Below are 26,982 nucleotides of genomic sequence, written 5' to 3'. Positions count from 1 at the left end.
ACCCAATGCTGTGCTCTTTGGCAGGACAGAAGGTGTCCTTTGCCATGGACTGGACTGGACCAGAAACCCTCATGCCCCACTGTCAGTCTCTTTTCACTTCATCCTCCCACAGTCAAATATGTCCCCTTACTTTTCTCCCATCCCCATGAAGGAATGAATAGACACTGGACATGGGGAAATTGGCACTGAATTCTCTTTCAGAGCAGCAGGGACCTCAGCAGGGAGGCAAGGAGGGGGCGGAGGAACCTGCCTCTTCAGGCTGGGAATTCACAGATGGCCAAGAAGGAGGAAGAGCAGGAGATGTCATTCCAGAGCCCGTCTCTTAGGAGGAGGACACAGTCCTCCCCTGAGCCGCTGTTATTAGGCTCACCCTCCTTCCAGTTGCTGTAGCCCATCCTCCCCCCTGTTACATATATAAACTGGCCTTCGGTCACCTCATCTGTGATGCCCAGGAAAGCAATGTCAGGGGCCATGTCCTGGATGGCTTTGTTCTCCTCAGCATTCTTGGGGGTGGCCACGGTGGCCCCAAGCTCAGCGCATAGAGCCTTCACTTTGGAAAAAGGCATCTTTTCACCATTGGTCACGTAGAGCATCTTTCCAGACTTTTTACCCAAGGAGAAGCTTTGCACTGAAATCACAAAATGTAGGTGAGGTTGACTTGGCTTCAAGCCCAGCCTGGGACAGCAGATGAAAAAGCCCTTCTCTGGGAACTTGGGAGTCTGGGGTTGAGCCCCATTCTCTACCACCTCTGGTGAGATCCTAGTAAGAAGGTGGAAGGCAAGTCCCTGGCAGCAAGCCGGAGCTCACCTGGCATATCCCATCCTTAGGACAAATATCTGTTAAAAACTGTCCCAGTACATGTAGACCTAGGGAAACATGCTTGAGCCCCACTGCCAGACGTGGGCACCAGGATGAGAAAGAGGCGTGGACCGCCATCTGAGGCCCGTGGGTGCTAAGGAAGGAGCAAAGATTCCAGAGTCAGCAGACCTCCACGCCATCCTCCTTCCCACTTCCTAACTGTATGCTGTTGAATGAATTATCTATACTTCCTGGACCTATTTTTTTTCTCGCCTGTAAATAAAATGGGTGTAATACCCACACATAGGGATGGCAAGAGGATTGAATAAAACCACACCATGAGAAAATTCCAACCTAGTATATAATAAGTCGTCATAAGTGTAAGTTCTTTTCCACCGTCCCCCCAAAACCTAGAGCACTCTGGAGAAAAAAGAGTCAAGAACACATGGGGACAGAAAAAAAGCTTACACTTTCTGATGTGATCCAGTTGTGATTTCAGGCTCCTTATCTGTCCCTCTAAGTCAGCCAGCTTAGCCTCGGCAACTATAAAACAATAGGGAGAGGATATTTATTTAGAAGAAGACCCTCAATTGGAGAGCAGAGTATTTTGAAAACAAAAATTAGCTTACTGAAAAGTATTCTTATTCCAGAAAAATAAGAAAACAAAAAGAAGCAAAAGGAAAAAACTGTATTCCTGCCTTCTCAGATATATTTAGTAACTATTGTAAACTATAACTCTGGAAATAATAATAATAATACCATAAACTATAACTCTGGATCCTTTTCTTCATATACTGCTTAAATATTGCAATATTATAATTATTTATAAGAAAAGGCCCAGCTAATTATTCTCCTTTTTGAAAATTTTTCTTAATCATATTTTCATTTCCTATTCTAGGCAAACTCTTTAATACCTTTATTATTTTGATAGGCCAGTGGACAAATATAAGTAAGAGGTCATCCTTTTGGTTTTGTTGTTACTGAATTTATTTTTCTCTGAACTAAGTTGCTGTGATGTCCCCCTCCTTTGAGGCCAACCCTTTTCATGCCACTCTTGTGACAACAGACATAATCCAACAGCAGAGAGGACCAGTTTCCTCCCTTGCAGCCTGGAACCACGCACTGGACTGTTGCAGCTGAGGAAGGGCCAGGGCACATGTCCTACAGAGGTCTGCTGAGGGTGAGGCGGGCAGGGTTCGGAAGTCTATACCCGGGCACCAGTGGGAATCCCCTTGGGCCCCAAGGAACTGAGAGGAATGAGGGCGCTGGGTCAGGAAGCAGAGCTGAGCACGTTCCAGTGGGTCAGCAGGAGACGGGGCACCTCCCACCTGGCCCTGGAGTTCCCAGGTCCTGGGTCCCCTCAGCCCACATCACTTGCTGGGGTGAGCTCCTTACCCGAACTGTCTCCACGATCTCCTTTGTGGCCCTTTGGTCCTGGAAGCCCAGGATTCCCTATATGTCCTTGAGGCCCCATTTTCCCTGGAGGGCCCTGCAAGCCTCTGAGCCCTTGCCCTGTTGGAAGAGGAAGGAAATGTGACCCAGTGTCTGTCGCTCATTCTCTTTCTCCAAAAGCTCAATATTTGATTGACCCCAAGAAACCACCACTCAGCTAGTAGTGATCCAAAGCAGAAAGATCCTCCTGCGTCTCAGGGGATGGCCTGTCCTAAGGGCAAGCTCCCTGAGCAGAAAAGACACCCCTTCTCTAAGGACAACCACGCATCACCAATTCCTGGGTGGCCAAGAGGGATCCTGGAGAGCCAGAGAAGCATCTTTATTTTGGAGAGAATGCCCTTTTACAGGAATTTTTCTGAGTGAATCATCACCTACCGTAATGAAAGGTGAGCCTCCTCATGTCTCTGTGCTAGATCCCTTATAGAGAACACTCTCCCGTTGGGGTAAAAGATTTAAGAAGTCAGAGCGGCCTGTCCTATACCTGGTTCTCCCTTTTCTCCCTTGGGTCCATCTCGCCCATCTCTGCCTGGGGTGCCATTGGTGACCGGGATGCCACAGGTCACCACTGAACAGGTCTTCTGGGCATCCTCACAGGCTTCTGTTTCTGAGCAGGATGCTGTCACCACACACAGAAGGAGGACCGGAAGTGACAAAAACAGGAACATGGTCCTTACCTTAGAGTGGAGAAAGTCAAAGAAAATAATTCCATCTCATTTGGTTTAGTCAGCGTTTGCTACCATCTCTGATGTGTTGGACCCTGTGCTCAGGGCAGCTGACACAGAGGGGGATATCACAGCTCTTGGCCCTGAGTTGCTCCCAGGCTAATAGGAAAACTACTACTAGCACAAGCAAAATGTATTAGAGTCAGATCAGTGCTAAAACAAATATAGATGCAAGAGTAATATAATAGAGGCCCACTTTCCCTGGGGCTCTCATGCCCTGTGGGCCCAAGGCTTAGTTGGTTGGGCAGCCCTAATCACGAAAGCCCACAGGGTCTACAAATGACACACAAGCCCTGGTCCTGATGGCCTGGCAAAAAGAGCTCATTTCTTGCATGACCTTTGGCTGCTCTCTTCTCAACTCCCTTTCTTGAGGGCCTAAGTAGCCTAAATTTCCCTCTTCTTCTCCTTCCTATGGACGCTAAAGGTAGACTCAAACTATAGCATGTGACCCACTGCTTGGCGGGACTTGTTTTACAACATCCATTGTCTCATGTCACATAAAAATCTCTGTTTTACACCTCAGGGCCCCAACCACCCCCAGAATCACAGCTGTTTCCCCAACAGCCTGTCAATCATCCTGTTTAATAAAGTCTCTACTTTGTGACAGGCACTTGCTGGGACTCGGGACCCAGAGTACCCTGAGGTATGGAAACTTATTCTGACCCTGAGAATGGAACCTTCTTTTGTCATTGATCCTGGCCAGTTGACACTTAGATTTACCTCCTTCCTTTGGTTTGAGATTTTCCACTGAGAGGCCATTTTTCCAACCAGAACCCAGGCTCCTAAAATTTCTGTTCACCCTGGGCCCAGCAGGGTCAGCTCACACTCCTCCTCCTGGCAGGATTCTCTGCATGCTTCTGAGATGCCTCTCCGGCTCTGTGCCCCCATCCAGCCATCAGATTCCCATCCAGCCTTTGCTTGAGCTGGTCCCCTTCCAGGAAGCCTCACAGCCCAGCCCCCATGGGCCTATCCCTCTGCTCCTCTTTGGCCTCTAATTTCAATGTCCCTGCCTTTTCTGCATAACTACTGCATCTGTCCTTGGCCACCCTGGCCTGTCAGCTCCCTTAACCCTTCCTTTCCTCCAGGACTCAGTGAGAAGTAGCAAGTTGGGAGGGAATTTTCTTTCTTTCCTTCTTTCTTTTTTTTTAGGACTTTTAGTTTTTTAATTTACTTATTCTCTCTCTTTTTTGTTTTGGTTTTTTTTGTTTGTTTGTTTGTTTATTTTGTTTTGGTTGCACTGTGTGGCATGTGGGATCCCAGTTCTCTGACCAGGGATGGAACACATGCCCTCTGCCGTGGAAGCATGGATTCTTTTTTTTTTTTTTTTTTTTTTTTGCCGTATGCGGGCCTCTCACTGTTGTGGCCTCCGGACGTGCAGGCTCAGTGGCCATGGCTCACGGGCCCAGCCGCTCCGCGGCATGTGGGATCTTCCCGGACCGGGGCACGAACCCGTGTCCCCTGCATCGGCAGGCGGACTCTCAACCACTGTGCCACCAGGGAAGCCCAAGCACGGATTCTTAACCACTGGACTGCCAGGGACGTCCCTGACGGGAATTTTCTTGATCAAATCTTCTCCACCTTCCCTCTTTCTTAACCTCTCCTGATTATGTGGGAGGCCAAAGCCAGAGCTAAACATGTTGCTGGCATACACGCCCCACTTCCATTCTTCTGTTTGGCTGAAAAGACCACCTTTAGTTTGCAGATGGTAACCTGGATCCAGGAAGGGCACAAGGCCCCAGGTCAGAGAGACAGAGGCCCTCAGGGGGCCTGACCACCCCACCACAGCCCCTGCCTGGAACTCACCAGGATCAAGCCAAGTGGCCAGACTCTTGGCCGAGGCCTCCTCTTCTGTTCTCAGAAATGACTTACTAGGGGCCTCCTCAGAGCACAGAGGCTATGGCAGGGAAGCTGGTCCTCCAACCTAGGCCTCTGGCAGATGCCTCAGCAATGTCAGCCCCAATTAGTCTGGTGACCAGGGACAGTGCTGGACTGGCCTTCGGCCCCAGATTAATAAACAACCATCCTTAGAACTGCTGTATCCTGGGCAGTTCTCCAGGGCTGCTGGTGGGGTCTCCAGCTTAGCACTGGGCAGCTCTCTACTGCAACACCCCAGACTCCTCCCACTGCTCCCTTCCATGCATCTGTCTCTACAGCTCAGCTATCTGATCCTCTAGAATCACAGATTCTCAGATCATAGAGCAGAATCCCAGAGGATAGTTCTTTCCAAATATTTGTCTCTGGAAGGGACGTGCATAGACATCCTACCAAACACATGCTCATGCAGACACACATGTACAGGAACACACCTGTGTATCAGTTGTTCTGCCTAGTTCCCCCTTCCATTCATATTTAATTTACTAGGAGCAGGAGGGAAGGGGTTAAACACCTACAACACTGAGTCACTTCATTCCTCCCTTGTCATTCAGAACATTCATCAGCTGTCCTCTCTGGGCACATCACAGCGCTAGGCACAAGGAAAGGAAGTGTTTGTAGACAATTCAATTTCAAAGCTGAACATGGGCATTTGCACTAGCTCTTCCAGCCTAGGACACTTCTCTCCATCTTTGCATAATTGCTTGTTGTCATTCAGATTTCATCTTAAATATTATTGCTGGAGAAAGGGCTTTCCCTAGCCATTCTATCACAAAATTATAATTCTCTGTTTTAGTTATCTGCTTATAATTCTTCTCTATGTAAAACTGTCTTATTTCTTTGGTTGCATATTTATTGACCATCTCACTCCTTTAGAACAGGAACTTCATGAGAACAGGCATCTTGCTTCCCCACCTCTCAGAGGGCCTGGAAACGGAATCAACGCTCAAACATTTGTGGAACAAAGGAGTCCTCCAGCATCGTGTCCTTAAAGTGCTTTGTGACCACCTAGAGGGGTGGGATAGGGAGGGTGGGAGGGAGGGAGATGCAAGAGGGAGGGGATATGGGGATATATGTATATGTATAACTGATTCACTTTGTTATAAAGCAGAAACTAACACACCATTGTAAAGCAATTATACTCCAATAAAGATGTAAAAAAAAAAAAAATAGAGGCAAAGCACAGTGGTTAAGAGCATGAGGTCTGGCGCTTGTTTTAGAATCTTGAGTCATGTGACTTTGAGCAAGTTACTTAAGCATCTTGGGCCTCAGTGTCCTTATCTGAAAAATGAGGAGAACAATGGTATGTATCACATTGGGTTTTCTTAGGGGTTTAATTAATGAATTAATATACAAATATAGCTGTCAAAGCAGTATCTCATACATAGTAAGTGCTCAGTAAATGCTAGCTACCGTTTATACCTCCTGGTTAGATACATCACTCTCTCAACATCCTTGAAGACAAGGACCAAGCACACTGAATGCTTCAAGGCAGCAGCATTGAGATTCTCACTGGTTCCAACAATAAATGGATCATATGACATTTATTTAGCTTTCCAATCTTTCATTTCAAATTTCAAGGACATCTACCTTTAAAAATTCCTGACTGTTAACCACTAACTGTAACTGAAATAGCATATGAAGGGGTTTCCAGATTCAGCTCCAACATGAAAAGAGCTTGGAAGTTGTCACATCCATCTTTACCATGAGAAAAGCCTGGACTAACTGAAAGTCACTGACTAGTCTTGGACCCATCAGAGAACTGAGGTCTCAGGGCAATCACCACCCAGAAATCTGCAGAGACAAGGAAACATGGAGAGTCAAGGCGGAGACTGTTTATCTGGAGAAGTTGCTGAAGCCCAAAAGTGGCAGAAACACTTAAATAATAAATTTGGTTATTTCTGGGGAAAAAAAAAAGTGGCCCTCTTGACTTGCCTCCAGCTAGAGCTAACATCTGTGCCCACTCTCCCAGTGCTTTTAATACTTTTCTAGGGCAGGAGCTACATTTGATTCACCTCCTTGTCTCCAGGGTGTAACTCAGGGCTGGGCACGTGGGGGAGGATCCACTGAGAGAGTGAGAAGAGAAGCAGAGACCCTGAGCAGGGCAGACACCAGATCAGTCTGTGGCTCCTCCACGCCTGGGTTTCCAGGAGTGTCCAGTTCTTATCTCCAGAGCCTGATCAAGCCGCCTTTTTCAAGTCCCTGATATAACTTTTGATTCCTGCCTTCCCCCAAACTTACACCCACTCTTTAAAACACTTAGTCTCACCAAACAACTCTAGAGGTTTGCTTTTTCCCTGCGGTGGAGCAGGGGTAGGGCCACTTCCCTTTGACTCTGCCTTGTGATTGGTGCTTTGGTTCCTCAAGAGACATAGGCCCTTGTGTACTCAAGTCACTGTGCCCTGTTCAGCAAGCCTCCCAGATTCCTGTTATCAAGGAGGCTGCCACACACTGAGAGAGGCCCATTGTAAAGAAGACCCCTCTCAGGGCTGTGTTTCCTGATGCCATTGACACAACTCCGAAGGGCCCATAGGCTCAGAGGACAAAGAACTCTCAAACCCTACGGCAAATGAGCAGACCTCCCAGAAAGGTGGAAATCTGAAGCTGAGAGATTTACATACAACCAGGACCCTATATGTCCTACAGACTTAGAGGAAAGACGGCTTTAGAAGGAGGGAAAGGGGTAGAACGGGAGGAGGGAGGGATATGCACTGTGAGCAAAGGGACAATAAGAAATACTTGACTCTGGTGGGAAAAAGACCTCCCTTGAGGATGCATATCCATTAAGTCTGTCCTGTCATAGATCTGGGCTTTGAATTTATGCTTATTAGTATTACTTTGCTATTATTATTATTATTAAAATTTTCCCTTCATGCCAAGATGAAAAATTGTTTTTCAAGTGTCCCAGCTCATCACAATCTAGTGTACCATGGGGACGTAAAAGCAATGGAGGACCTTACCCTTAACCAGGGACCTCAGGATTTTCTCACATGGAGATCAGGTAAATTTGAATTCACCTTATAAAAACTACCGAACAGAGTAAAATATAAGTAGAGTGAAATCTGATTGACACAAGACTGAAAAATAGCCCTTGGAATGCTGTCAACTCTAGACAACAGATAAATTGATAGTTTTAAAAAAACAGTATAGGGCCTCCCTGGTGGCGCAGTGGTTAAGAATCTGCCTGCCAATGCAGGGGACACGGGTTCGATCCCTGGACCAGGAAGATCCCACATGCAGCGGAACAACTAAGCCCATGGACCACAACTACCAAGCCTGCGCTCTAGAGCCCGTGAGCCACAAGTACTGAAGCCCGCGCACCACAGCTACTGAATCCCACGTGCGTAGAGCCTGTGCTCTGCAACAAGAGAAGCCACGACAATGAGAAACCCGCGTACCACAAGGAAGAGTAGCCCCCGCTCGCCGCAACTAGAGAAAGCCCACTCAAAGCAACGAAGACCCAACACAGCCAAAAATAAATAATAAATTTAATTTTTAAAAAAGACAGTATAAATAAGGAATAAATAAAGAAGGAATAATAAATAAATAAGGAATAAATACAAATTAAACAGTGAAACTCGAACTAGAATAAGGAAATAACTATAGAGCTATTAATAAAATTTCAGAAATGCTCGTTCTTTGCAAAAATAAATTTGGCAAACATAACCCTGGTGGTTTGAATTACTGTCCTGATTTCCACATTTTCTTTTCGTAGAAATATATATCCATGCTCTTTGCCATGGTACTTTGCAATGCCTCCCACTAGAGTACGTGGAGTAAACACCTCAACCCCTTTGATATTTGGCTTGGCCATGTGACCTTGAGCGGACACTATGGGAGCAGCAGCTTTAAATGTGGGAAGAATATGTCCCTAGTAGCCACTAATATCAGAATAATGAAATGATGTGGAGCGAACAGGAACTCCCCTGAAAGCTTGAAGTAAAAAAATAGCTATTAAAGTCCAGCCATGCATCCATGGTTAATAGCACAGTCCCTGGAATCTGACTTCCTGTATTCAAGGCCACTTCTGCCATGAACTGGCTGCATGATCTTTGGAAAATCACTGTAATCTCTACGTGCCTCAATATTCTCATTTGTAAATTGGGCATAATAATAACGTCTACATAATAGGGTTAATGAGGATTATATGAGTTAATGGAAGTATAATACCTGGCACGTGGTAAGTGTGATGAGAGTATCAGCCATTAGACCAAGTAGGGTATCCCAGGAATGCAAAGATGGTTCAACATCAAAACATAGTCCAGTTAACTCACTAATTTAATATATAACAAGTTTAAGAATCTTAATGCAGATATGTACAATCTTGAGGCTTGAAGCTCACCCTTTTCTCAAAACTAATACATGCTCTCAAAATTCTTCATAAATATTCTTCCCCTGGAATACAAACTTTCTAGGGTTGAGTTAAAATATAGTCCAAATGATTATTGTCCCTTAGTTTTTTGTTTGTTTGTTTGTTTTTTGTTTTGCTGTACGCGGGCCTCTCACTGTTGCGGCCTCTCCCGGTGCGGAGCACAGGCTCCGGACGCGCAGGCTCAGTGGCCATGGCTCACAGGCCCAGCCGCTCCGCGGCATGTGGGATCCTCCCGGACCGGGGCACGAACCCGCGTCCCCTGCATCGGCAGGCGGACTCTCAACCACTGCGCCACCAGGGAAGCCCTGTCCCTTAGTTTTGTCATTAAAATCTGTTTTATCTCTGATTCATCACCACCCTGGCCATAGAGTGGTGGCTTCTTGAAGTGAAGGGTGGACAGTGCCTTCTCTCTTATTTTTTTTGCATGTACAGTTGGTAGAGAGAGTGATGGTGCCCATGGTGGCAATACCTGCTCACAGTAGGCACCATATATCAGTGGGAACGCTGCTGCTTCTCGGCCCATCCTAACTGGTTGTTGGGTTCCTCTGTATGACTGATTATAAATGACAGCTCCTCTCAGGAGCTGGTCCTTCAGATAAGGGGCTCTGTAAAAGCCTCCAGCTGCATGGCTCCTACCCTCAACATGACATCAGTGAACATTTCACTTCATAGTCTCTTGCTCTTCAAGTCCCTGTGTTCCAAGAAGCAATCTGCTCATGAGTAGTGCTTAAACTCTGGCTAGCTTCCATGACATCGACATTGGCAGCCCCTGGGAAATTCCATCCAAGTGGTGGAAATCCACATTGCCCCAGAACACACCTGCTCACAGTTCTATTCTCCCCCTTCTCCATCTCCCCATGCCTCAGCAAGATCAGGTCCTCTGCTGGTTCAGCTCTTCAGCAATTTTAGAACAGGAGATTCCTGCCTTAGGTGACTTAATCAGGGAAGGAAGGCAAAGTAATTTGGGCATCCCTATTTGCAAAGATTAGGAGGAGGATAGGACAGTCCCCTCCCCCATGCCACAGGGAGAGGAGAGGAAGGGATAAATTCCATTGTGAGAGTACAGATGTCACCCATGGAAGGTCAGCTTGCTTTCGCCTCTTTAGTCTTCCTTATACTGATGAACAGAATGCGAATTACTAAACCCCTCATGTTGAATGGCCCTCACCTTGCAGGTTCCATGGTGGGGTCCCTGGAACCCCCTGGAATCATTAAAAGATGACCCTTTTTCTCACCTGTGGGCTCTAGATGGCAGTATCCAGGAACAGGAAATGACTCAACTCACACTTGACACCCTTTTCATGTTAACAGCTTAAAGGAAATGCCAAAAAAATTCATATGATAAAGCTCAGTACACATTCATGATGAAAATGAATCTCAAGACTTCCGGGTAAGATGGCGGAAGAGTAAGACGCGGAGATCACCTTCCTCCCCACGGATACACCAGAAATACAGCTACACGTGGAACAACTCCTACAGAACACCTACTGAACGCTGGCAGAAGACCCCAGACCTCCCAAAAGGCAAGAAACTCCCCACATACCTGGGTAGGGCAAAGCGGAGAGATTCCCGCACAGAGGAGCGGTGCCGAGCGGCACTCACCAGCCCGAGAGGATTGTCTGCTCCCCCGCCGGGGCGGGCGGCGCTGGAGCTGAGACTCGGGCTTCGGTCAGAGCGCAGGGAGAGGACTGGGGCTGGCGGCGAGAATTCAGCCTGAAGGGGGCTAATGTGCCACAGCTAGCCGGGAGGGAATCCGGGAAAACTCTGGAGCTGCCGAAGAGGCAGGAGACTTTTTCTTCCCTCTTGGTTTCCTGGTGCGCGAGGAGAGGGGATTAAGAGCGCCGCGTAAAGGAGCTCCAGAGACGGGCGCGAGTCGCGGCTGAAAGCGCGGAGCCCAGAGACGGGCGTGGGACGCTGGGGCTGCTGCTGCCGCCGCCAAGAAGCCTCTGTGTGAGCGCAGGTCACTGTCCACACCGCCCTTCCGGGAGCCTGTGCAGCCTGCCACTGCCGGGATCCCGAGATCCAGGGGCGGCTTCCCTGGGAGAACGCACGGCGCGCCTCGGGCTGGTGCAACGTCACGCCGACCTCTGCCGCTGCAGGCTCGCCCCGCACTCCGTGCCCCTCCCTCCCGCCCGGCCTGAGTGAGCCAGAATCCCCGAAGAGGCTGCTCCTTTAACCCTGTCCTGTCTGAGCGAAGAACAGACGCCCTCCGGCGACCTACACGCAAAGGCGGGGCCAAATCCAAAGCTGAGACCCAGGAGCTGTGAGAACAAAGAAGAGAAAGGGAAACCTCTCCCAGCAGCCTCAGAGGCAGTGGATTAAAGCTCCACAATCAACTTGATGTACCCTGCATCTGTGGAATACATGAATAGACAACAAATCATCCCAAATTGAGGAGCCAGGAGTCAGTGCTGTGCCTCTGAGGTGGGAGAGCCAACTTCAGGACACTGGTCCACAAGAGACCTCCCAGCTCCACATAATATCAAACGGCAAAAATCTTCCAGAGATCTCCATCTCAACACCAGCACCCAGCTTCACTCAACGACCAGCAAGCTACAGTGCTGGACACCCTATGCCAAACAACTAGCAAGACAGGAACACAACGCCACCCATTAGCAGAGAGGTGGCCTAAAATCATAAAAAGTCTGCAGACACCCCAAAACACACCACCAGACGTGGACCTGCCCACCAGAAAGACAAGATCCAGCCTCATCCACCAGAACACAGGCAGTAGTCCCCTCCACCAAGAAGCCTACACAACCCACTAAACCAACCTTAGCCACTGGGGACAGACACCAAAAACAACGGGAACTACGAACCTGCAGCCTGCAAAAAGGAGACCCCAAACACAGTAACATAAGCAAAATGAGAAGACAGAAAAACACACAGCAGGAGAAGGAGCAAGATAAAAACCCACCAGACCTAACAAATGAAGAGGTAATAGGCAGTCTACCTGAAAAAGAATTCAGAATAATGATGGTAAAGATGATCCAAAACCTTGGAAATAGAATAGACAAAATGCAAGAAACAGTTAATAAGGACCTAGAAGAACTAAAGATGAATCAAGCATCGATTAAAAACACAATAAATGAAATAAAAAATACTCTAGATGGGATCAATAGCAGAATAACTGAGGCAGAAGAACGGAGAAGTGAGGTGGAAGATAAAATAGTGGAAATAACTGCTGCACAGCAAAATAAAGAAAAAAGAATGAAAAGAACAGAGGACAGTCTCAGAGACCTCTGGGACAACATTAAACGCACCAACATTCGAATTATAGGGGTTCCAGAAGAAGAAGAGAAAAAGAAAGGGACTGAGAAAATATTTGAAGAGATTATAGTTGAAAACTTCCCTAATATGGGAAAGGAAATAGTTAATCAAGTCCAGGAGGCACAGAGAGTCCCATACAGAATAAATCCAAGGAGAAATACACCAAGACACATATTAATCAAACTGTCAAAAATTAAACACAAAGAAATCATATTAAAAGCAGCAAGGCAAAAACAACAAATAACATACAAGGGAATCCCCATCAGGATAACAGCTGATCTCTCAGCAGAAACTCTACAAGCCAGAAGGGAGTGGCAGGACATAATTAAAGTGATGAAGGAGAAAAACCTGCAACCAAGATTACTCTACCCAGCAAGGATCTCATTCAGATTTGATGGAGAAATTAAAACGTTTACAGACAAGCAAAAGCTGAGAGAGTTCAGCACCACCAAACCAGCTTTACAACAAATGCTAAAGGAAATTCTCTAGGCAAGAAACACAACAGAAGGAAAAGAACTATAATAACGAACCCAAAACAATTAAGAAAATGGGAATAGGAACATACATATCAATAATTACCTTAAATGTAAATGGACTAAATGCTCCCACCAAAAGACACAGACTGCCTGAATGGATACAAAAACAAGACCCATATATATGCTGTCTACAAGAGACCCACTTCAGACCTAGAGACACATACAGACTGAAAGTAAGGGGATGGAATAAGATATTCCATGCAAATGGAAACCAAAAGAAAGCTGGAGTAGCAATACTCATATCAGACAAAATAGACTTTAAAATAAAGACTACTAGAAGAGACAAAGAAGGACACTACATAATGATCAAGGCATCAATCCAAGAAGAAGATATAACAATTGTAAATATTTATGCACCCAACATAGGAGCACCTCAATACATAAGGGAAATATTAACAGCCATAAAAGGACAAATCGACAGTAACACAATCATAGTAGGGGACTTTAACACCCCACTTTCACCAATGGACAGGTCATCCAAAATGAAAATAAATAAGGAAACACAAGCTTTAAATGATACATTAAACAAGATGGACTTAATATTTATAGGACATTCCATCCAAAAACAACAGAATACACATTTTTCTCAAGTGCTCATGGAACATTCTCCAGGATACATCATATCTTGGGTCACAAATCAAGCCTTGGTAAATTTAAGAAAATTGAAATTGTATCAAGTATCTTTTCCGACCACAATGCTATGAGACTAGATATCAACTACAGGAAAAGAGCTGTAAAACATGGAGGCTAAACAATACACTACTTAATAACGAAGTGATCACTGAAGAAATCAAAGAGGAAATTAAAAAATACCTAGAAACAAATGACAATGGAGACACGACGACCCAAAACCTATGGGATGCAGCAAAAGCAGTTCTAAGAGGGAAGTTTATGGCAATACAATCCCACCTTAAGAAACAGGAAACATCTCGAATAAACAACCTAACCTTGCACCTAAAGCAATTAGAGAAAGAAGAACAAAAACATCCCAAAGTTAGCAGAAGGAAAGAAATCATAAAAATCCGATCAGAAATAAATGAAAAAGAAATGAAGGAAACGATAGCAAAGATCAATAAAACCAAAAGCTGGTTCTTTGAGAAGATAAACAAAATTGATAAACCATTAGCCAGACTCATCAAGAAAAAAAGGGAGAAGACTCAAATCAATAGAATTAGAAATGAAAAAGGAGAAGTAACAACTGACACTGCAGAAATACAAAAGATCATGAGAGTTTACTATAAGCAACTCTATGCCAATAAAATGGACAACCTGGAAGAAATGGACAAATTCTTAGAAATGCACAACCTGCCAAGACTGAATCAGGAAGAAATAGAAAATATGAACAGACCAATCACAAGCACTGAAATTGAAACTGTGATTAAAAATCTTCCAACAAACAAAAGCCCAGGACCAGATGGCTTCACAGGCGAATTCTATCAAGCATTTAGAGAAGAGCTAACACCTATCCTCAAACTCTTCCAAAGTATAGCAGAGGGAGGAACACTCCCAAACTCATTCTACAAGGCCACCATCACCTTGATACCAAAACCAGACAAGGATGTCACAAAGAAAGAAAACTACAGGCCAATATCACTGATGAACATAGATGCAAAAATCCTCAACAAAATACTAGCAAACAGAATCCAACAGCACATTAAAAGGATCATACACCATGATCAAGTGGGGTTTATTCCAGGAATGCAAGGATTCTTCAATATACGCAAATCAATCAACGTGATACACCATATTAACAAACTGAAGGAGAAAAACCATATGATCATCTCAATAGATGCAGAGAAAGCTTTTGACAAAATTCAACACCCATTTATGATAAAAACCCTGCAGAAAGTAGGCATAGAGGGAACTTTCCTCAACATAATAAAGGCCATATATGACAAACCCACAGCCAGCATCGTCCTCAATGGTGAAAAATTGAAACCATTTCCACTAAGATCAGGAACAAGACAAGGTTGCCCACTCTCACCACTCTTATTCAACATAGTTTTGGAAGTTTTAGCCACAGCAATCAGAGAAGAAAAGGAAATAAAAGGAATCCAAATGGGAAAAGAAGAAGTAAAGCTGTCACTGTTTGCAGATGACATGATACTATACATAGAGAATCCTAAAGATGCTACCAGAAAACTACTAGAGCTAATCAATGAATTTGGTAAAGTTGCAGGATACAAAATTAATGCACAGAAATCTCTGGCATTCCTATATACTAATGATGAAAAATCTGAAAGTGAAATCAAGGAAACACTCCCATTTACCATTGCAACAAAAAGAATAAAATATCTAGGAATAAACCTACCTAAGGAGACAAAAGACCTGTATGCAGAAAATTATAAGACACTGATGAAAGAAATTAAAGATGATACAAATAGATGGAGAGATGTACCATGTTCTTGGATTGGAAGAATCAACATTGTGAAAATGACTCTACTACCCAAAGCAATCTACAGATTCAGTGCAATCCCTATCAAACTACCAATGGCATTTTTCACAGAACTAGAACAAAAAAATTCACAATTTGTATGGAAACACAAAAGACCCCGAATAGCCAAAGCAATCTTGAGAACGAAAAATGGAGCTGGAGGAATCAGGCTCCCTGACTTCAGACTATACTACAAAGCTACAGTAATCAAGACAGTATGGTACTGGCACAAAAACAGAAAGATAGATCAATGGAACAGGATAGAAAGCCCAGAGATAAACCCACGGACATATGGTCACCTTATCTTTGATAAAGGAGGCAGGAATGTACAGTGGAGAAAGGACAGTCTCTTCAATAAGTGGTGCTGGGAAAACTGGACAGGGACATGTAAAAGTATGAAATTAGATCACTCCCTAACACCATACACAAAAATAAGCTCAAAATGGATTAAAGACCTAAATGTAAGGCCAGACACTATCAAACTCCTAGAGGAAAACATAGGCAGAACACTCTATGACATAAATCACAGCAAGATCCTTTTTGACCCACCTCCTAGAGAAATGGAAATAAAGACAAAAATAAACACATGGGACCTAATGAAACTTCAAAGCTTTTGCACAGCAAAGGAAACCATAAACAAGACCAAAAGACAACCCTCAGAATGGGAGAAAATATTTGCAAATGAAGCAACTGACAAAGGATTAATCTCCAAAATTTATAAGCAGCTCATGCAGCTCAATAGCAAAAAAACAAACAACCCAATCCAAAAATGGGCAGAAGACCTAAATAGACATTTCTCCACAGAAGATATACAGACAGCCAACAAACACATGAAAGGATGCTCAACATCTTTACTCATTAGAGAAATGCAAATCAAAACTACAATGAGATATCATCTCACACCAGTCAGAATGGCCATCATCAAAAAATCTAGAAACAATAAATGCTGGAGAGGGTGTGGAAAAAAGGGAACACTCTTGCACTGCTGGTGGGAATGTGAATTGGTACAGCCACTATGGAGAACGGTATGGAGGTTCCTTAAAAAACTACAAATAGAACTACCATATGACCCAGCAATCCCACTACTGGGCATATACCCTGAGAGAACCATAATTCAAAAAGAGACATGTACCAAAATGTTCATAGCAGCCCTATTTACAATAACCCAGAGATGGAAACAACCTAAGTGTCCATCATCAGATGAATGGGTAAAGAAGATGTGGCACATATATACAATGGAATATTACTCAGCCATAAAATGAAATGAAATTGAGCTATTTGTATTGAGGTGGATGGACCTAGAGTCTGTCATAGAGAGTGAAGTAAGTCAGAAAGAGAAAGACAAATACTGTATGCTGACACATATATATGGAATTTAAGAAAAAAAAATGTCATCAAGAACCTAGGAGTAAGACAGGAATAAAGACACAGACCTACTAGAGCATGGACTCGAGGATATGGGGAGGGGGAAGGGTAAGCTGTGACAAAGTGAAAGAGCGGCATGGACATATATACACTACCAAACGTAAGGTAGATAGCTAGTGGGAAGCAGCCGCATAGCACAGGGAGATCAGCTCGGTTCTTTGTGACTGCCTGGAGGGGTGGGATAGGGAGGGTGGGAGGGAGACGCAAAAGGGAGGGGATATGGGAACATATGTATATGTATATCTGATTAAATTTGTAAAATAAAAAAATACTAATCCAAAAAAAAAAACGGGCAAATTAAAAAAAAAAATGAATATCAGCAAACTATGAAAAAGAGGGAAGTTTGCCTTGATAAAAGGCATCAGAAACCTAAAACAAGCAACTCAATGCTGAAATACTGGAAATGTTCTTATTATACATTCAATGCCCCCCTAAAGATAACATTTATCACTGAGTGTCTTCAACAATATATAGGGTCTCCTGGCCCCTATAAAAAGATAAGAATGATATATAAGAAATATAAATATCATGAGGAACAGGCAAAATTTCTGTCATTTGTAAATATAAGCATATATTTATAAAATGTGAGAATCAATTATTAGAAATATTAGGGGGAAAGTGAGAATCCAAAATGATGGTTGGATATATAATCAACCAAAAATAAATCAATAGTTTTCTTATAAACCAGCAATAATTAATTTAAAATGTGATAACAATAATATAATAACAATTGCAAATAACACCATAAAGGAAGTAAAAATAAACCTAACAAGAAATGAGAAAACAACAATTTTCAGAGACTTAGACTGTTCCTCTGTAAAATATGGGAAATATGTTTCTCCTTACTTTTTTGAATTTTGGAGAAGGCTCAATAATTTGTGTGCTGGGCCCTAAGCTCAAGTGGCAGGGTGACCAGATTAAAAATTGACATTCATGAAAGAATGAGAAATATTTCTGCTCATTCCCATCTGGTTTTGTGGATTGTGATCCAGAACTTCCTCTTTTTTTTTTTTTTTTTTTTTTTTCCTTTTTGCGTTATGTGGGCCTCTCACTGTTGTGGCCTCTCCCGTTGCGGAGCACAGGTTCCGGATGCGCAGGCCCAGCGGCCATGGCTCACGGGCCCAGCCGCTCCGCGGCATATGGGATCCTCCCAGACCGGGGCACGAACCCGTATCCCCTGCATCGGCAGGCGGACTCTCAACCACTGCGCCACCAGGGAGGCCCCCAGAACTTCCTCTTGTCCCAAAAAGGAAGTATATGCAGTGAGGGAGAGCATTATGTGAAGGTGGGAGAAGTGGGGACCTTTCTGGAGATGGGGCATATATATGGTCACCTTCTCAAACAAGTAGAGACATGATCCAATTCCCACACAGCCTTGGGACATGGGGACCATGGTCCCTTTCCATGCAGACCTGAGACTGAGGTGGCTCACAGAGCCCTGAATGCCACCACTATTGGGCTATGGAAAACATCCAGGGGGCTGAGTGGGGAACGGAAGGCATGATATCACCACCCTCAAATGGAACATGTAGACTTAGATCAGGAGCTATCTTGATGCCAGCCATCAACACTAATGCTCACCTGTTCCTCCAGACATTTCTGTAACTCCCCATCTGCCCATACAACCTGAGGATGGGAGCAGGTTGCCCCTTCCACCCAACAAAGAAAGTTTAACCTGAGATTGAACTTTCCACTTTTCAGATAAGTGGGGTCTCAGAGCCAGAGTTAAATTGATTTCTAAAAACACAGAAATATTTCTTGAAACCAAAGCAATGGAAACTCATGTTAACATATTCATGATTTATTACACTTGAATCATCTCTGTTCAGTGAGAGGGTGGGGTGGTGATGAGCACAAGCTTCAGGTTCAGGTAGATGGGTTTGAAACCAGCCTCTGTCCCTTGCTCCGTGTAACAAAACCCAAAACATTTAACTTCTTTAAGTTTCAGTGTTCTTGTATAAAAAATGGGGAAAATAATGCTCGTCCCATGGCACTGTGTGAAGATTAAATCATAGTTTATAAGATGTCTTAGAAGTGCTTGTCAAGGTGCTTGGTATATAGTACATGCTCAATAAACACCTCACTGAGGTCTGAAGTGGTGGGGATGTGTTCATCAGCAGGAAGTTACTTGGGTAATGTCTGAGGCGGGGGGTGAGATCTTCCCTAGAGGCATAGGCTGGCTGCTTTTAGGTCAGGGAGTTGAGTTGGTACCCCAAGAGTCAAGGGAGTGGATAATGCATGCCAACCCACTAGGGGTGGGTTGGCCTCCACCATGCTGGGGCACCATCCGGCCCTCTGACCTCATGGAGAGCCTGAGCAGATGTGCCCCACAGACCTCAGGCTGCCAGATAATCCCAAATGTATCCTTAACTCCACACATTTGGAATTTCCCAGAAGTCCACCCATCTATCATTATGCTTGAGCAGCACTGCTAAATCTTGATAAGGCTGGGCAGGCAGTGGGCTGCAAAGAAATAGAGGGGCCAGGAAGCAGGAACCCTGTGTGTGCTTTTGGAGGGAACCTCCATCCCAGGACCTCACTGTTGCCATCTATAAATGAAGGAGTTGGACAAGAAGAGGAAGAAAGAAGCCTCCTTCTCTTGCCAAAGGGCGAAGTTAGAGTGGCTACCTAGAGTGCAAAGCTGAGAAGGGGCTCCAGGGGGAGTCAGACTGATTAGTAATCAAGGGGGAGGAGTCAGGGCCCACCTGGGAGTGCAGTGGCTAAGATACCTCCAACTCTTATAGCCACAAAGGTGTTACAGCACCTTAGACCAGGTGGATTCCCCAGGACGTGGGCTGAAAGGCAAGGCAGGACCCTCTCCATCCTGTGGCCTTGGTGCCTGCTCAAAACTCACAGATGGCCAGTCGGTACTTCAGGCAGTTCTTGTCATTCCACTGGCCATCTGTGTACATCTCCACACACTGCTCTTTGCCCCGACCTCTGGGCTCCCCTGGGTACCAGTTGGTGTAATTCACAGGGGTTCCATCCAGGTAGTAGAAGTCTCCAGCAGTGCGACCCTCAGCCAGGCCCAGGTAAAGCATAAGTATTGTGCTTCCTCACGATGCTTGCAATGGCCTCATTCTCCTCTGGACTACTTGGGGCAGCAATGCGTCCACCTACTCTGGCACACGTCTCTCTAATGGCATCAAAATTGACCGACTGCCCATTGGTGGAGAAGACCTTCTCTCCCACTGCCAGCATGGACCCCTGCAGACTGAGGACTGACAGCAGAGGAATCCGGGTCAGGCCACAGGCCTCTTTGTTTCCAAATCCTTTTCCTTCCCTTTATGCTCTCTGCCTTTATGTGCTTTTCAATCTCTTCACCTCTTCCTCTCTCTCCTTCTTCCCTCCCTCTTCCAATCCTACTCTTTCTGGATTCCCCTCCATGCTCCCATCATGTAATTATCCATTCACCCATTTAACAATACTTATTGACTGTCTATTATGTGCATGAAACTGTGCAATTTCCTGGGATTCAATAGAAAGCAGTATAGCCAGGAACATTGCTTCCCCAGGATATAGGGAGATAGTCCATATCCACTTCGGTCTCCTCTGAGCCGTTCAAGAACATCTGAAAAAGGACCTCCATGTCCACACTTGTTTGTCAAGTCTCTAGATTCTGGAGCCTGATGCTGAGGATGAGGAGAACTTATGGGAACCCCCTACCCTATAAGGCCCCAAGGGATTCCCTTACCGCTCATCGACTGCAGGATTTGATGCCTGATCTCATGGAGTGTGCTCTGGAACTCCTCGTCTAGATAAGCTGGAAGCCCTGTAGAGAGATCCCCAGCAAGAAGAGGGGCAGGCCAACAAAAACACCCACTTATGCCAAGCAGGTGCAAGGCCAGCTGCAAGTCTGGCGTTCTGCCCTTCACTTGTCTAGAGCCACTGTCCAGGTCCCAGGTCATAAGGGTCCACGAGGTTGGAATGTGTTTCCTACTCCCTACACACTTGTCCTTTAATGCAGCCTTGCACTTGCTCAGCCCCCTCTCTGTTCTTCTTTCCTGCCATATCCTTTCATGACTCTGTCCACTTCTGTGGGGTTTTCTAGTTTCTGGGCAAGGCCCCCTTCCCCACCCTCCATTAAGAGCAAATCTGGTTCTCTCTGACTCTCGTGATGGACCTTGATTACTGCTCAGAGCTCCAGAGTTCCCCTGGACATGCGGGGTTCCCAGTGATATCACCAAGGACCAGATGGTCCTTGGTCCACATAAGCCCCTGCACCCTCAGAAGGCCCCTATGCCTCAGCACTAGGAAGTGCCTCCCCTCCTCGCAGTGCTATCCCATTTCCCACACCTGACGCCCTGTGTCTCTCCATCAGCTGTTGTGACGCATGGAACACTTCCCATACCCACCAGTTCCTGCGCTGTGACCCACGACCCAGACCCCTCTGATTTCTCAACCTCATATTCTCTTATCTAGGTTGAAAAATATACCCTTTGGGGACTTCCGTGGTTTCGTCTGATCCCCATCATCCCTCATGTAACTGACCACATGGGCACGGTGTCCAGTTGCTTCTGTCCACTGGCCATATCCTGCTCACCTGGAGGGCCCCTCTCACCAGGCTCGCCCTTTTCTCCACATTCTCCAGTGAGGCCAGGGGCTCCAGTCATCCCATCACACCCAGGGGGGCCTGGCATTCCTCCAGGGGGGCCCATGGGGCCTGCAGAGAGAGGGGGACAAGGATGTATGCTATCTATCACCCACAGTGGGTTGGGGCTGATGGGACTGGACCTCCATTATCAGCCAGGCTGACTCACCTGTCACTCCACGGGCACCTTGAGGGTAGACCCTCCAGGGCTGCTCCAGTCTAAGAGTCCCGGGAAACTCCCACCATCCAGCTGACCCTTGAACCCAGCCCGGACCCTGGACAGCAAGTCCCTCTGAAAACAGGTCACTGTCCCTCAGCTCCCACTCAGTACCTGGAGGTCCAGGGTCTCCTTTGATGCCATCTCTCCCGTCTCTTCCTGGCAGGCCATGGGATCCAGGAGTACCAGGGATGCCAGGACTTCCAGGACAAACTTCCTTCATGTCACACTCAAGGCCAGAAACCACCAGCCAGATGAGGGTGAGGGTCAAAGAGCACAGCAGCATGGCGTCTGCTCCAGTGGCTCCTTCTGTAGAAGGGAAAGGCTGTGGCCCACCTGAAGCATTTGCTAAGGTCTCCCCTTGCTGTGCTTTGTCAAGATTCAGGCATGTGATGGAGCCTGAGGGCCAGGGCAGGTACAGACAGGAGCTCTGGAAAGACCCAGACTATCCTTGGAAACTCCCAGCATCATCTGGTATCTAACATGGCCTCATGCCCCATCCCTCTGGCTGGAGGTGGAGTGGTACCTGGGCAGGTGAGGAGTTGTAAAGAGCTCTGGAGAGTCAGAGGACCTGGGTTCTAATGGAGTCTCTGTTTGTTCCTCGCTGTGTGACCGTGGGGAGCTCACTTCACCTCTCTTGGCTTCAGCTGAAACTTCTGTCCTGGAGGCAATCCTGGCCTGTCCCTCCCAGGCTGTTGGGAGGAAGGATGTGGTCAACATTCACTCGCTCCATCTGTCCCTCATCCTCTCAGCTACCCTCCCTTTGAGTTCTAAGGGATCATGATCCTGAGGATGAGCAGAGATGACCAGGGCCCACATCTTGGCCACCCCACGGTGGTCAATGATAGGGAATCCCCTCCTCCCTGCTTTCTTGGGAGGCTTACTCTTTGGCAGGCTGTTTCTCCCCCTGCCTCCACCCTGCAGGCCCTGCTGAATCCCTGGGGCCAATGGGCCCGGCACAGGAGCACAGTGAAGTATGAGGATATTTGCAAGCCCATCTTCCTGCACCCATAGTTAGGGTTCTGTGGAACAAGTCCCAGTGGTACCCAGGGAGGGTCCCTCCTTCCCTGCCTGACCCATAGTGAAGCCTGTGGCTGCTGGGCTGCTTCATGCTGCTGCAACCCTGGGGAAGACCCAAGGGATGGGGCTAAACTCACCCACACGAACAGAGCCTGTGTGGCTCTCTGCCTCCAGATCCGGGTGGCGAGGTGGACAGCAACATTTATATTGATGTAGGCTACCAGGCTTCCTCTCCACCCCAGAGAGGGGCCTGCCACAAGGGCCTCTACTCCAGGACAGCCAGGCAGGAAGCTGCCATCTTGTTTACCCAGTACATTTCCCCACAGGGCACTCAGGCTGGAGGGCCACTTAGGAAACCCGCTAAAGAGAAACTCCAGATCGGTAAGAAGGGAAAATTCCCATGGACCGGCGGCCACCCACTCTCCCTCCATCCAGTTTCCCAAAAGCAGTGAAGGACAAGAGCACTTACACGGGAACCGATGGAGGCACGTGGCAAAGGGAGTCCTCTCCCTCCTGGGCCTTGGCCTCCCGGTCCTGGCTAGTGATACATTCGCAGCCCCAGAATCACGATCCCCCAAAAGCCCACCAGCTGGAGAGAACATACCAGGGCTGGACTCTTTTCCCAGGGGAGCAAAGAGGCAGATCAGTGACATACAGGGCTGTCTCCTGGGGCCATTCCAGCTCCAGAGCCTCTTTGGCTCTTGGAAGTGTCCATAGGGCTCCAGAGTGTACAGAGGTCATGCCTGAAGCCAAAGGGTGGTCAGGTTGAGCTGGAACAAACTGTCTGTCATGGGGCGTGGCTCACCACTGAGCCCCCAGCTCTTGCTTCTGGGGCCTGCAGCTGAGTTGATGGACCATGGTTCACAGGTACAGGTGAACCCTTGGTGGGTTCTCCATTCCTCCCGCCAAGGCAGGCTCAGAGGTGGGGAAGCAGGGCGGGGCTGGAAGGTCACAGGAGGGCAGCAGTTTCTGTCTTGGCCTTGGTGGTGTCTGATGACCTGCAGTGGTGATTTCTTTAAATAGTGGAATGACACGTGAAGCCTTAATTGATAAGACTCCCTCTTCAAGCCACTTGATGAGGAGGGAATCTCTAACGTAGGGATGGTAACGATGGGGAACAGAGACAGGAAGAAATTGCCATGCTTACCTGTGAGTGGTCTGAAGAATCCTGAGATCCTCAGGGAGAGTGGGAGTTCAGCTAATGGAATCCCTTTCCCAGGAGCAGGGAGCCCGTCAGAGCCTCTCTGGAGCCCTGAGTGCCTTCAGCTGCCCTGCTGCCGCCTGTCATGTACCCTGCGACTCTGTGGGGCACAGGATGGGGAGCCAGGGCCAGCGCAGGTTTGGGGCAACTAGGGAGCAGCTCTAGCTTAAGGACCACAACTCGGCTTGAAGGGAATGCGGTTCTGCAGGTGAAGGAATGGGAGCAGGGTTCTTCTTGGCCAGATTTTAAAGGGTCTGGGAGGAGGCAGCCTGGAGGTCCGGGCCATGGCTGGTGGGGAAAGGTGTGGACTAAGGAGTCAGACACACCTGAGTTGCACTTTGGAGCTGACACTTGTTTTCCCTGTGGCCAAGGTCAGGTTATATAACTTCCTGAGCCATGGCTTTCTGGGGTTTTTAAAAAATTATTATTTTGAAATAATAATAATAATAAATAAATAATAAACCTACAGGAAAGATGCAGGTGCACTACAAATTTTTTTTCTGAACCTATGAGAGTAGGTTGCAAACATGATACTCCATCACCCTAGTATATTAGTTTATATTTCATATGAAGATGTTTTCCAATATAACCATCAAAATCAAGAAATTAACACTGGTTCAGATCTTATTTTTATTTAAAAACATGAAAGAGTATCATGGGGTATTTTATTTAATCTTTGAAGTCACTTGTTTAACTTAAGTCACTCACATGGCTTAATGCCAATATATTAAAGTGTGTCATAAAAATTCTAATAAAATGACTAATTAATTATTTACCTGGCCTTACCTCCTTCTTCATCCTGTGTTCCACCACTCTCCTTCTGCAGCTTCTAAGAGCATGCTCCAAGTTCATGGAACTGAGGGGTGCTTTCCATGTCACTCTTTCTCTGAGCATGATTCTTCTCTTGTCTGGAGTGTTCTGACTGCCTTTTCTGCCACACACAAAAAAGGGTGGATGTCATACAATATTTGTCTTTCTCTGTCTGACTTATCTCACTTAGCATAATGTCCTCAAGGACTATCCATGTTGCTGCAAATGACAGGATTTCCTTTTTTTCGTGGGTGAATAATATTCCGTTGTATGTATACACCATATCTTCTTTATCCATTCATGTATCAGTGGACACTTAGGTTGTTTCCATACTTGTGAATAATGCGGCAATAAACATGGGAGTGAAGATAGCTCCAAGAAAACCTGTTTTCATTTCCTTTGGATATACACCCAAAACTGGGATGGCTGGATCATATAGTAGTTCTATTTTTAAATTTTTGAGGGACCTCCATACTGTTACCCATAGTGGCTAGACCCATTTACCAGTTTATAATCCCACCAACAGTGCACAAGGGAACAAATAATTTTTTACTGTAAGTATGCAGCATTTGGGATGTACTTATACTAAAAAATTATTCATTGTTTACCCGAAGTTCAGGTGTAGTTGGGCATCTTATATTTTATCTGGCAAACCTACCTGCAGGGACCATCAAGCAGAGGCTTTGGGTGAGGCAGGAGAGACCTCCTTTGGCTTGCTGTCATCTTATAGGTTTAGTCTGGGCCCACATTGTCAAAGTTGCTGATTTTTGGCTCAGATACAGATGAAAAGTCTTCCTGACCTCTGTGTGGCTATCGAGCAGGGGCTGAAGTGTGGAGTGTATGGGTTACAAATGGGGCTGGTATTTAAAACAAACCCCAGCTCTCCTGAAGTGGCAGGGAACATCCAGGAGCCGGGGGTGAGAAAGCTCAGGATTTGCTTTATCCCTGCCTCCACCTGGACAAGAATGACTCTCCCGAGGGAGTTTCCATGGCTACATTGGGAGGGAGGACAGCAAGGTAAGACACAGTAGGACAGAGCAAAGGAAGGGACCAAGTGCGGCTGGAGGTCCCGACCAGGCTTCCTGGGGATGAGTGTCCATCAAAGCAGGGTTGTTGACCAAGTGCAGAGGCTTGTCACAGAGTCTAAGTGTCCCTTTCTCTGGGGCAGTGGGCTCCAGACACCTTGCAAACCACACGGGCAAAGCCTAGAGAGGAGGCACCAGCCAGGGCTCAGGCTCTGGTGGTTGTTTACATGAGGCTGCCTGGTGGAGACAAAGCTGAGAGCAGCCGGTGGGACAGGACAGGACAGGCAGACAGCAGGGGCAGGGAGGGGTTAGCAGCAAGCAGGCTGGGGTTCTCCCCAGGAAAGATGCAGAATGGGCTGCACCTGGATCCCAGCCTGAGGGAGCTAGAGAAACCGTCTGCCACGTACACTGTGAGAGGAGAGAACTTTCAATGGCCTGCAAGCTTCTTCATGGACAACACTTTAGTTTAACTCCAGTGCATCACAGGATCAAGGAGGCCCTGGTCTTCAGAATCCAACAGGTACATTAGCATGTGCTCTACGCAGCCACAGCTGTTCCCCTGGGAGGAATTCCAGGCTCAGGACAACATGGGATTCTTTTCGCCCTGCTTCACGGAACAACCAGCTTCTGGTCTGATCCCAGCCTCGTGTTTACACTGGAACTGAAGGGACTTTCCCCATCATGGATCTCCCCATTCCTCCCCCACATTCACTACATTCATCCGGGGCCTCCACTGTCCTCAGAGAACACCTGAGTCCACATCCTGACACCCACGTGACCCTCCCGTGACAGCCTTGGCCCCCTCCTGGATCACCCAGGAGCCAGGCCCCGGAACACCGTGGCGTCAGCTGTGTGAGTGTCCACAGAGCTCTCTAAAGAGGCTCCTTCTTCCTGGTCCTACAGCCTGGATGCGTTCTACTCCCTCGTGTGCAGTGCCCTTCTGTGAGTCCTCCTATATTTAATTAACCTCAGATTACAGCAAGAATACCTCAACACATTCATTCTAGACTTTTGAAAACATTTCAGAAGGGACCAAAGCCTCTCGGCATTTAGGCCTGCAATGCTTGTCCCAGTGATCTGGGATGTCGGAGCAATGTCCCCTCAGGCCAAGTAGTGGGCCTAAGACTGGCTATGGTCTGGGTTTCATTTTCTAAAAGACCTGAATGTTCAAGAAGAGAGGGCATTCTCTGGAGCTTTCAGCTTAAAAGTGGCTCAAGAATGGGGCCGAGAAGGAGGT

General features: G+C 46.6%; 2 protein-coding genes across 3 annotated transcripts; both read right to left on the bottom strand.

Moving 5' to 3' along the window:
• Nucleotides 1–254: 254 nt before the first annotated feature.
• Nucleotides 255–2,915, bottom strand: MBL2 (mannose binding lectin 2). 2 transcript variants are annotated; one of them, XM_060091781.1, is made up of 5 exons: nucleotides 2,732–2,915; nucleotides 2,200–2,310; nucleotides 2,127–2,148; nucleotides 1,267–1,298; nucleotides 255–628 (listed from the first exon to the last, which is right to left on the bottom strand). In XM_060091781.1, the coding sequence occupies exons 1-5, from the start codon at nucleotides 2,913–2,915 to the stop codon at nucleotides 255–257; spliced, it is 723 nt and encodes a 240-aa protein (XP_059947764.1). The 2 variants fall into 2 exon arrangements, with proteins under 2 accessions (XP_059947764.1, XP_059947758.1); XM_060091775.1 differs by lacking the exon at nucleotides 2,127–2,148 and having other exon boundaries at nucleotides 1,267–1,341; nucleotides 2,194–2,310.
• A 16,809-nt stretch (nucleotides 2,916–19,724) lies between these two features.
• On the bottom strand, nucleotides 19,725–22,071 carry LOC132485259 (pulmonary surfactant-associated protein A-like). The gene is given in 5 exon segments (XM_060091762.1): nucleotides 19,725–19,916; nucleotides 19,918–20,102; nucleotides 20,576–20,653; nucleotides 21,425–21,544; nucleotides 21,804–22,071. Coding segments are annotated over 5 exon segments (747 nt in total). The 5' UTR covers nucleotides 21,976–22,071.
• Between the last annotated feature and the right edge of the window lie 4,911 nt (nucleotides 22,072–26,982).

The sequence above is a fragment of the Mesoplodon densirostris genome, chromosome 1, assembly GCF_025265405.1.
Source record: "Mesoplodon densirostris isolate mMesDen1 chromosome 1, mMesDen1 primary haplotype, whole genome shotgun sequence".
In the NCBI taxonomy this organism is placed as follows: Eukaryota; Metazoa; Chordata; class Mammalia; order Artiodactyla; family Ziphiidae; genus Mesoplodon; species Mesoplodon densirostris.
This window is presented reverse-complemented; position numbering and strand designations above follow the sequence as displayed.